Raw genomic sequence first — 12852 nt, forward strand, 5'->3', positions numbered from 1 at the left:
TTGTTGAAGATAACAAAGTATTAATTTTGTGGGTGTTTTTTATTACTTGCTTTTTTATTTCATTTTATTTTTATTTTTTGCAGACTTTTTTGCTTTTAAGGGTGTGCAACTAAAATCAATTTGAAAATTTTAATTGTAAAGAATAACTTGGTTACGCATTTAACTCTTACTTGTTTTATAAAGATATATTTATGTGTTTTACAAAAAATGCAAATCAAATCAATAAAAAAAGATGACATATCTAAAATTTAGTTTGTGTTTTTATTTTATTTATAAACTTATGTTTCGAAACAAATTTTTATATTTTTTTCATAATAAATGCTTTCCTTTTTTTATTTATTTACGTTTTAACAAAAAGTAAATTTCGTCATGTGTGGTATAATTTTATTAAAAAGGTATCCCACCAGTGTAGCGATAAACACAAACAAAGTAATTTGAGATCACTTCAGCATAGGAGCTTATTTTAGTGAGAGATATCCATATTTTATATATACCAGATTTGCTTTATTGTTTGTTAGAGAAATTGTTTTTATACAGATAAATAATATTTTGTTAAAATTATGACAGCTTTATGGCTAATAATATTGACATGCTCAAGATTATAAACTGGATGTTTTTACTATACAACTATTACAGTCGGCGATGATTTAGTTAACGAAACTTTGTTATAACAATTTTTAACATATGTATTGTTTTACAGATATATAAAATGTCTCCGATAAATCCTAATCAAACCTTCCATGTCGAATCATCGAATTTTGAGACACAAAATGTTGGGTCCTCAATAAAAAACAAAACAGTAAGATCTTTTTGTAACTTTTCTTACTCAACTCTTAAATTTAAATTAATTATTTAAAGTATATTACTTTTTTTAATTACTTAATATCGATTACTATTGATCCTTTTTTAAAAAAAAAGAGGACTATTGATTTTCCTTTTCTGTTTTATAATTTTGTATTACTGCAAGTCAGCCTTTAATAAAGAATGATTTCAACTATTCTTGAATAAGTATTTTAAACGCTTTAACGCATAAACGCTTCAAGCGCTACACTTTGGCGCTACAACAAAACGTCACTACTGATGTCATGTTAACAATCGGATAGATAGGAGCAATGTATTAAGCAATTTGCAGGTTGTGATGGTAGGTAGTATCTAAAAAATAAAATAATTAAAGAAATACTTGTTAAAAATCTCTATTAAAAGTCGTTACTCGTAACTTCGAATTTTATTATCATTTTTTTTTTGTACAAGACTTTTTTAAAGAGTGTATTTTTATTTGCTCCTTAAAAGTTTTTTTTCTAAAAATTAACATTTAAAGACGAAACTAATACATACTGAGTACGTCTTGAGCTAGCTAGGATCTAGTTAGGATTGCGTTGAATAGTGTCCAAAAATGTTTGGATACACTGATGTTGGTTTTTTTTGTGTTGAACATGTAATTTTATAGGATTGCGTTAAATTTTTTTTACTGGTGTAATAATCTCGAAACTCAATATTGATGTAACTTCAACTATGCCACTACTGGAATAGTATTATAAATACATTCACCAAAACGTCGGGAAAAGAGCAAGTAATTTTGGCTATTCAAAAAAAGCTGATCAAATTCATTTTAAAAATTATCTATAACACAAAGTTAAATCAGTTAAAAACTTAACTAGTTTTTAACGCTATTTTATAAAAGATATTTTTTTATTGTATTTGTGTTTTTGTTTTTATTCAGTTTGCTATTAATTTGTAATCGTTTTTGTTAAAAGATGTATATAGGTCTTCGATTTATTTATTAAATAAAAAATGAATGAAGTATTGAACAAATAAACATTTATTTAACAAATAGTGCATTAAGACAACCGCGTAGTAACGCGTGAGTAATTAATTTTGTAACATTTACTTCTATATTATTATAATAATTAACAATAAAACGTCATTGCTTTATTCAAATTACGCAAATTAACATCGTACGATATTTGCAAAAAGTCTCATCATGAAACGACAACAAAATTATGACAAAATAATATGATCATTCCCTCCCCATCCTTGTTTTATACAATTTTTTAGCGTATTTTTAAAAGATAATATAACGATTATGGTGTCTTAGTGCATGTTTTGTTTTGTATTGTCATTGTAAAAATGTACGAATCATAACTCTACAAGATTTCTGTTAGAGCTTTTTATAGAACAACGTTATAAACCGTAAACCTTACAACATTGGCACTAATATACAGTGCAAAGTAGTTCTTGCAAATTCATTTCTTAAAAGCTTGTTTTTTAGTGTCAAAAGTGATGGCAAAAAAGTGGGGGATAGCCTGAAATTGCAAATCAAGTTCAAGCCCCACCCCTCAAAAACTTAATATTAAATATAACATTTATGTTATATTCTCACCTCTACTTACTATGTTGCACTTTCTTTCAAAATAAAAAACAATAGATATTGAAATTTTACGAACTACAAACTATCTGAAGTTCTGAGACAGCATTATTTAAATCACAACCAAAGCAAGTACTTGGTTATTTTCAATTAATAAACCGCAAAACATAGAAGATATTGTTAAGAAATTTAGACAACATTTTCCAACACTACTCATTACGCCGCTTTTTATAAATAACAACCAAAACCCTATTCAAATTCCACATTTAAATAACGAGCCTAATTCATTCGTTGTTATTAATAAAATGGATATTAGCAATAGCATCTCACTATTAAACAGTAATAAGTCTCCAGATAGCTACGGGAGAAGTGCTTAACACCTTAAAAACTCTCATAATAACAATCTCCTTTTGTGGCTCTCAAAATTTTATCACAGTATTCTAAGGAATAGGTTCCAAAAGTTCTACAAACTTCAACAATTATTTTACTTATAAAGTTATATAAAAAATCTCTTAATGATTCACATAATTACAGTGGAATAAGTATTTTACCTATCTTTAATAGACTTATAGAATATCTAATTTTACTTATATGTCGTATTATAACTGATAGCCAACAGTTTGGGCTAAAAAAACTCTCCACGCAGTGGTTCTATTGAGTGAAACTGCACTGTAAAAAAATAACCATAATATTATACTCAGAAATAATAATTTATTATATTTATTTATCAATCAGTAAGTGCAAATTGGCGTTTTTAATATAATTGCTAAGTTAACATGTTTCCCTTTTTTTTTTTACCACGCTTAGAAAAATTACAGAAAAGTTAATGATCTGTTTATTTCCAAACTTCATATTCCTAAAGTATCCATATCTGAAAAAACAACAAAAACTAAGCTGTTTTTTGACTTACTAATCTGAAAAAATTTAGAGATTATAAGAGTTATTAAGATTAATTATGTTTCGGCGCAACCAGAAAGTATGAGATATTCTCACTTATGTGTATAACTACAATATACATATTTAATCAACCTAATTAAAAACATTCAAATATTAAAAACAGATTTTTTCACTCAGAGCCAGTCAAAAAAAAGAGGTATTATCACTTAGGTGTAAAACTCCAATATCTAAAGCATGCATGTCCATAAATAAACTCAAATTAAAATATTAAAACACATTATTATTTTTTTGAATATAAAAAAATTTAAATTCGACATCAAATTTGCACACCACCTTGCATCTCACAATTTCTAAACTTGTAAGTTAACTCGGCATAGCGTTATCACTGCAGTATTTCATCTTAAATTCATTTTGACATACAGGAATCAATTCATAAATATCTCTAGTTCCTAGTATTGTTTTTACATTTTTAAAATGTTCAAATTGAAAAAGTTTTGCTTTTATCAAACTTTCACTTAAAATAAAAATAAACTTTATACCTTTGATGTTGTAAGTGCATTATGTGTACATGTCACGTGAGTTTAATATTTAGTTTTATAAGTTTTCTGCAAACCAGCATTAGGAACAAGCCGTTTAACTGTTTCTCCTATACCATTAAAAGGTTGCTTTCCATTGGTTGCAAAGAAAACCCATTTTGCATCTATTAAAAAACCTGGTTTAGGCTGACCTAGGTTTAAAATATTTGTTCAGTTTTTTATTGAGATGAACAGCCATCAGAAAAGTAGATCGCTTTGCAACACTGGGTTTATTTTCTTTAGATTATTGGTTATCGATTTTTGTTACTATTGCTACACCATGATTGTTATTATCTTATATAATGCTATATGAAGTGGATTGCAACACTTGATTTTCTTTATAGTAGACAACTACTGGATGAAGTTTACTCCAAAAGGTTTTCCCAATGGAAACCTTGTACTTAATCCTGCACAACAAAACTATAGTTTTCTGCAAAATCTTTTAGAATTATTGCGCTAATTGACGTCAGTTCTGTTTTAAGGTTTTTTAAATATTTATATTGGCGTTTAGAAATATATGAATTCGCTGTTAGCTTGGCTTGTTTTTCCATCACCATATTTAAATAAATTGGTATGCTTACAAGCTTTATAACTAAATCTAATCTATAAGTAGTAACCTATTGGTTAAATTCGATAGTTTCTTTTTCTTCAAACTTCCCTATTAGTTCGCACAGTTTTTTTTTTTAATTGAGATGTATTTTTTGGACATTGAGTACATTGGTATAACATGCATTCTTTGTTTTACATATCAAAAATAATCAATTTTTATAGATTATGGTAATCGATTTTAATGGTTAAGAGAATTAACTTCATGTTTTGGTGGTAGATACAAACGCACACAAAATGGGTTCCTAATGAGTTTAGCAAAACACACAAATTAGGTCTTAAATACAAAATTTGAAAAAACCTAACTTTAAATGTGGATGTAGAATTTTAAATGAGACAAAGAGCTCTTCTTAGCATAATAAAAGTTACTTTTGCATATGGACTTTCCAACTAATACTTACAAAATCCTTTTGACCAGGCAGCTGGCTGGAGCTTTTACCATCTTCATAAAAAATTTTTTACTAAAGTATTTATTTGATCAGACAGCATTTTACATCGTTTAAATTGTGGAACTGCAAGAGCTCTGCTCTTCTTTGCTAAAAATCTAGATTTTATTATTACATATTTTAAAGCACCAAAATACTTACCGGCTACTTCAATAGATCATACTTGTGGGGACAAGTCAATACTTGAATCTTGTCGCTAAATGAACAGAATTTTTTAAGTTTATCTTTGATCAAAACTAACATTTTTTCAAACTAAACAACTTTTTTTTTAATCAAGAATACATTCATTATCAAAAACTTCGATTTCTATCAATAGAATTTTTAAAAAACTTGATAACTTTTCTTTGAAAACTGTTTTAACAGTTTTAAGTTTTTTTCCCAATACAATTTACAAATGGCTTTCCGTGAAGCTTAACTGTTTAAGTAATTTTTATAAAATTTTTTTGACCAGGTACAATATTGAGCCGTCTAAGAGATGCTAAATTAAATAATAAACTCAATAAAAGAAAATGTGCCTAGGAATAACAAACATTATAAACTTAAAATTATCACAAAGTAACACTTAAAAAAAATTTATGCCAAGCTTTACTAACCTTTGCATGGTCTTTTGTGAACTAACAGCGGATCACGGCATTTATTCTGAAACGTAGAATTATCGCTGTGAATTTTTAGCAATGAAAACTAATGTCAATTATGAAAACAGGAGTAACAACCTCAGTGTAACTTTTTGATCATTTAGAGCTAAATCTCGAAAAAAGTTTATTCCAATGTGGTTTGTAAACGTTAACTTGTGACAATTTGATTTAAAAAATCAATCCAACTGAGCTTGAGATGTTCCAGTCTTTATAAAAATATTTAATTTCAATACTTTATTTTTCTAAAACCAAAATTAAAAAAAAAGTAATTTCTATAAATTTTACTATTATTACTCAAAATTTGGAACCAGTAGCTCCATTTAACTAATCAAACAAGAAACCAGATATAATTTTTTTTTAAAACTAAATAAGCGTAATCATTGAAATTATAACTTAAACGGTAAACAAAAAAGCCAAAATAAAATTGTAAAAATGAAGCTTTAATAAAGTAGATATACGCATTGAAAAACAGTGAAATAACTTTTGCCTCTTACGGATACTTACAGGGCCGACGACACGGGTTTCGAAGTAGAGGGACACAATCGTCAATTTCTTAAAAAAGTCTAGGTTTTTCTTAAAATAATAAAAATAGTAAGGTTTAGAAGAAAAAATGTGTGAAGGGGAGGAGGGGGGAAGTACGTGTTGTTGGCCCTGATTTATATATAAACTAATTTTGTAAAGTTTAAAAATAAGTAGATCAATACCTTTTTTGTAATTTATCTTAAAATAGACATGCTTACTAAAAAATTATTGTAAAAAACCTGATTTGCATTTCAAGTTTTTTTATTAAATATAAGATCTAATAACTTCAAGTAATATTTTCAATTTCTTCCTTCAAAAGTTTCTATACCTATTAAACTTTGTAAAAGATTAATGTAACTGTGTATACTTAAACATTTTAATGTTGCTATAGACATTAATGTAACTGTGTATACTTAAACATTTTAATGTTGCTATAGACATTAATGTAACTGTGTATACTTAAACATTTTAATGTTGCTATAGACATTAATGTAACTGTGTATACTTAAACATTTTAATGTTGCTATAGACATTAATGTAACTGTGTATACTTAAATATTTTAATGTTGCTATAGACATTAATGTAACTGTGTATACTTAAACATTTTAATGTTGCTATAGACATTAATGTAACTGTGTATACTTAAACATTTTAATGTTGCTATAGACATTAATGTAACTGTGTATACTTAAACATTTTAATGTTGCTATAGACATTAATGTAACTGTGTATACTTAAACATTTTAATGTTGCTATAGACATTAATGTAACTGTGTATACTTAAACATTTTAATGTTGCTATAGACATTAATGTAACTGTGTATACTTAAACATTTTAATGTTGCTATAGACATTAATGTAACTGTGTATACTTAAACATTTTAATGTTGCTATAGACATTAATGTAACTGTGTATACTTAAACATTTTAATGTTGCTATAGACATTAATGTAACTGTGTATACTTAAACATTTTAATGTTGCTATAGACATTAATGTAACTGTGTATACTTAAACATTTTAATGTTGCTATAGACATTAATGTAACTGTGTATACTTAAACATTTTAATGTTGCTATAGACATTAATGTAACTGTGTATACTTAAACATTTTAATGTTGCTATAGACATTAATGTAACTGTGTATACTTAAACATTTTAATGTTGCTATAGACATTAATGTAACTGTGTATACTTAAACATTTTAATGTTGCTATAGACATTAATGTAACTGTGTATACTTAAACATTTTAATGTTGCTATAGACATTGCTAAGAGTGCAGAGAATAAAAAAATATTAAAAACCTCAAACTTCAAAGACCCATTACTCTTAAAACAATGAAATTGGGTCCAAATTATTTTTGATTATTCTTCATGGCATTGTTAACTACATTTGTTATAAAACTCAAATATTTATAAGATGGTACGTTTATTTTGATATGTTGTTTTGACATGGAGTTACCCTTTCAATTGATTCAAAATGAGATTTTGATTACGTGATAAAAAGAAGACCGAGAATTATTGTTAATGATTGTTTTTAAATGTTTTTTAAAATTTTTATTAGTAATGAACAGTGATGGATCTAGTCAGAGGGGGAGGAGGGAATGGGGGATTTATATGGGTATGCATCCCCCTCCCCTACCAGAATCTAAAAGTCCTAAAGAATCTTAGAAATAGAGATCCTTTTTTTAATTTTTTTATTTTAATGAGAGGCAAATGTGATACAAAATACAAATATATTTCAACATCTGCACCCTCCCCCTCCACCACCAAAAATTCCTAGATCCGTCACTGGTAGTGATGGGCAAAAAACATGTTTTTTAATTAAACGTGTGTTTTTCGTATTTTAATAATTGAATTAACAACTCTTAGGTCATTATTGAATCAATAACTCTTAGGCCAAATGCAATAACAAGTGATATATGCGGCTTGCTTTAGTTTATAACTTTAAACCTAACTTTTAACCTTTTGGTGGAGCTCCGGCTCGGCTTGCCACAAGCCTGGTATATACATCGAACTTCTTATAGCATGCAGCTACAAGGGAGTGCTGCTACATTGACTATGTTATAGCCTACTGCTACAAGGAAGTGTTGCAACATCGACTGAGAATTTGGCATGGGGAAGCAATATATTTTTATTATTATTTCAATTAATATTCTTAGTTCTTTATAATCATATATTAATATATGATTATAAAGAACTAAGAGTTCACAAAACAAAATAAAATCGAATAAACTCTTCGAAAGAAACGTAGCAAAATCCCATATTGATGAAAAACTTTTATCGAACAAAACGTTTTTTGAAAAATGTTTTTTACACATGCAAACACGTTTTTTCAAAAATGTTTTTCAAAAACATATCGCCAAAAACACGTTTTTATTCGCGACATGTTATATATTCGCGCGTCTTTTGTCACAGGTATCAATAATTAAGAAGTCTTAATCTTAAGAAGTCTTAATCTTAAGAAGTAATTATTACTTCTTAAGACTGTATTTAAAAAATCAAAATCTTTTTAGTCGCATCCTAAAGTACGCGTACCAATAAAAACGTCATAATTCGATTGTATATAACAAATATTATTGAAAGCAATTAGGAAGCTAAATTCTTTTCCATCAAATGTCTAAATATCATTAGTTAATCTTATAGATTCCATAGCTAGAAAAACTATTGCCATATTTGATTACAGTCAGGGAAAACAAAAACATTAAAGAAAAGTATTTCCATAATACTTCTAAGAAATAAAATCATTAAAGAAAAGTATTTCGATAATACTTCTAAGAAATAAAATCTTTCTAACAACTAGCTGTTTTATTTGAAGAACATTTTATTGGGCGGCTTCAATTAAGCAAAATTGTTCGCTGTAGTATGCTACAGCCAACCCAATTTAGTAATGGAACTAACTGTTCTTTATGCTTTTAATCTTTTTCACTTGTATTCTTTTGAATCCCTTTTTCACCTAAGTTTTTTTTTTTTATATAACATGGTTAGCATTTGTATGCAATTTAAAGTCGTTAAAATTATTACTATACTACTAATAATAAATATCTATATTATCTAAACGTTCAATTTTTTTCACATATTTCACGACTTTCGTTCCGAATTTCCTCCTCTCAAAATTTTCCATCTAAAGTGGCAAATTACTATATAATTTATTCTCTTTGCAGAATACTGAATTTCGTCCAATATTATTATCGTGTTAAGGAATATGATAGTCCTTAGATATTCTGGTGTAATGACTATGCACATCCTCATTTTCGACACATATTTTTTAGTACAGACATGTTTTCTAATTTGAAAATATGTATAAACGTAAAAACTTTTACTGTAATAATTTGTTTGGTTGATAGCTAATTCAATTCATTAAGCATATCAACACTATGTGCAAACCAATCACATTTGAGAGTAGATCTCATTGCCCTGTTTTCCAGTAGCTACAGGATTTGAAGATTCCTTTCATTTGCTCCCTATAAGAGGGAGGCACAGTATTGATAGTGTGGTGCAATTATTGTGTTGAATACCAGCATTTTTGTCCCTTTGGTAGTATATGTAGATATTCTACACAGATAACCTGTTTTTTTAGATTTTTTTTTTTTGCTGTATTATTATGTTATAAATATGTTCCTAAAAGTTCAATAGATCATCTAAAACCACACCTAGGTATTTGACATTTTTACAGAACTCAAGTGCAGTTTCACCCAATAAGATATTCAGGTTAGCAAAAGCTTGTATTTTTGTTTGTATTGATTGTGTAATAAGTATTGACATTGATTTACTAATATTTAATTCAAGACCATTTTGACTTAAAAAAGACTCAATGTGCTTCTCTAAGTCTTTTTTAAGCTGATTCAATGCCTCAAAGTTTTCTCCTTCAACGCACACTAGGGTACCGTCTGCAAATAGATTGATGTCTACAAATTCTGTTACACTGTCAATATTGTTCATATATATTGTGAAGAGTAGAGGTCCGAGAACTTCAACATCACACTGTATTTCATCTAATATATTTTATTAAATCTTGACTATTAGCGTTCTACCATTCAAATAGTTGTCTATTTAAACCTTTTAAAAACTTAACCTCTCACTTTATATTTCTTTAATTTATTTAAAATTATTAAAAACTTCACCTCTCACTTTATATTTTTTTAATTTATTAACTAAAAGTCTTCTGTTAACTGTTTCAAAAGTTCTCTTTAAATCTAACGTTGGTTAACATTGGCAGTATCCATGCCTTCACAATTTTTATACAAGTTTTATACAAGATAGTCTAGTATAAAAGATTTTATACTAGTAGTCTTAGTTAACATGTAGCATTAACATTGTTTACGTGACTTTGAATGCATAATGAAAGCTGATGTGTTTTCGCTTAACCTTTAGATATTTTGAAAATATTGATCATTAGCAATAAATTTGCTACAAGAAATTGCTGAAATTATGCCAATATTTACCATATTGTACCTGAATGACCAAGTACCACACAAAAGACAGCTTGCAGAGAAGTCTGCCTGATTCTGTTTGGCCACTATAAAATTTTTTGCTTATCTTGATGACTTATCTTAATACACTAAAAAAGTGTAGATAAATTTAATGGCAGATATTGATGGATCAGTAAAAAATATATTTAAAAAAATACGAATATTTGAAGTCTAGCATGCTATTGACATTAGCGCATCTCAACCTGGATCAAATTATTTGCTTATAAAAGAAATAACATTTAAAAACTTAAAAACAGGTATTTATTTAGGTTATTTAAAATCATTTAAAATTGCTGTCAAAAGCATTTGAATAAATAAAACTTTGGCAGTGTTAAATAGTTTTTGATTTTCATTTCAATTAAAAAGTTATGACAATCAAAATAAATTAAAAAAAGAGGAGTTTGCAATGTTATAAGTCTCTAAGGGGATACTTGCAAAAGTAAACTATTCTGTTAATATGTAAAGTTTTCAACTTAATCCATAGTTTTAAAGACTGATTTTAAAAAAAAGTCTACAATTGATTCAAGGACAAAGTACTTGAAAGTTTTATTGAGTAGCTAAAAAGATGAAACCCCAACATCAGAGTTAAATTGTAAATAAACATACTGACAGTATGTTTATTTACAATTTAGCAATTAAATTTGTTTAATCTTTTAATAAACAATTTGTTTAACAAATTACCAAGATATTAGTATATAAATTATTACTGTATATACTAATATCTTAGTAACTACAGTATATACAGTAACTTAGTATATACAGTATTACTTAGTAGCTTAGTATATACAGTATTACTTAGTAACTTAGTATATACAGTATTACTTAGTAACTTAGTATATACAGTATTACTTAGTAACTTAGTATATACAGTATTACTTAGTAACTTAGTATTTACAGTATTACTTAGTAACTTGTTATATACAGTATTACTTAGTAACTTAGTATATATAGTATTACTGTATATACTAATATCTTAGTAACTTGTAAGACAAATTATTTGTTAAAAGATTAAACAAATTTAATTGCTAAATTGTAAATAAACATACTGTCAGTATGTTTATTTACAATTTAACTCTGATGTTGGGAATGCATGGAAAGTTCAATATTTATTATTATACTATCTAAAGTGAAAACTTATGGTATACTTATAATCTTGAATATGTATAAATAAAATTGTGCTCATTTTTATTATTTTAACATTTAGAAAAATTTAATATTTTTTTGAATTTTTATTAGCTATAGTTTTTAGGGTTCACAATGCCTAGAACTTTTCTATAAATATATAATACAAATACCTGTAAAAGTTCATAAAAAAGTAAAAAGCAGATGAATGCTGGAAAGAATATTATCTTGGCTAATTTGTTTTAAAACAGTTTAAGTAAACAATCAAATAGTTTTCAAACTTCTGTTTATTTAGTTTGTAAAAAATTAGTCTCTGTCCAACCAAGTATGACTGGATTTTGCCAGGTTTTGTGAGGGAAAGACTTTTTCCATTGTTATCATTGCTCAAATATATGCAAATAATAATGGAGAGTTTATAAAAGGTTCCTATCAGAAAAACAGTTTAGTTACTCTGAAGTTAAAGTGACAGAATTATCAGCTAACATAATTGCCTTTTAAAACTGCTGCTTTTGAATCTAGACTTTTTATTCAAAGGCATACTCCAATTATTAGTGTATATGCAATTGCTGCATATACACTAATAATTGCAATCAAAATAAAAAAGTTTCATTTAGTATTGCAGCAGCAGCAGTAGTCATTATTAGGATCAGTAGGATGATTTCTTTTTTTACATAGGAAAACATAATGACTAAGCATATTAAAATTAATTTGTTACTATACATGTACATAAAACAAGTATTCTGCTTACCCTAAAGATTAGGAGAAAATAAATGTTTTCATTTCATGAGATATATGTCATTGTCATGTTGCTCCTGAATTTTATGGAATGTTTTCCTTTGAGATTTTTTTTTGGCATGAAAAATTTCTTTCTTTTTTGTAACAGGTAAATAGGTTTAAAAAGTTAGTGATTGACTGTTCATGCAAGTAACATTGTCTCTATTAATATTGCGCTGAATTGCATTATTGAATGACAAATTTGAAAGCTTTACTTTCACAACATTTGTTAATTGACAGTTTTAAATAATTTTATTTTGGCTGCATTGAACTCTCTCCTATTTTTTCATGCATTTACAGGAGAGCAATACTGACTGCTGCTATGTAAGTATTTATAGTATTGTCAGATTTAATAGTGCGAAAATCGAATCAAATTTCTTTTTTAAAATCTACACTGTTCTGAGTAAATGATATGATGCTCAAAAATCATCATAGAGT

General features: G+C 27.1%; 1 protein-coding gene across 2 annotated transcripts in view; it reads left to right on the forward strand.

Moving 5' to 3' along the window:
- Positions 1 to 442: 442 nt before the first annotated feature.
- Positions 443 to 12852, forward strand: part of LOC101240194 (protein patched homolog 2) — a 30255-nt gene continuing 17845 nt past the window's right edge. The window contains exon 1 of one of the 2 annotated variants that reach the window (XM_065801378.1): positions 443 to 799. In XM_065801378.1, the coding sequence (XP_065657450.1) occupies positions 710 to 799 (90 nt within the window). In that variant the 5' untranslated portion in view covers positions 443 to 709. Of the gene's footprint in view, positions 800 to 10658; positions 10776 to 12852 lie in introns of those variants that run through there. The other variant, XM_065801379.1, reaches the window with a different exon arrangement.

Source organism: Hydra vulgaris, chromosome 07 (assembly GCF_038396675.1).
Source record: "Hydra vulgaris chromosome 07, alternate assembly HydraT2T_AEP".
NCBI classification, from domain to species: Eukaryota; Metazoa; Cnidaria; class Hydrozoa; order Anthoathecata; family Hydridae; genus Hydra; species Hydra vulgaris.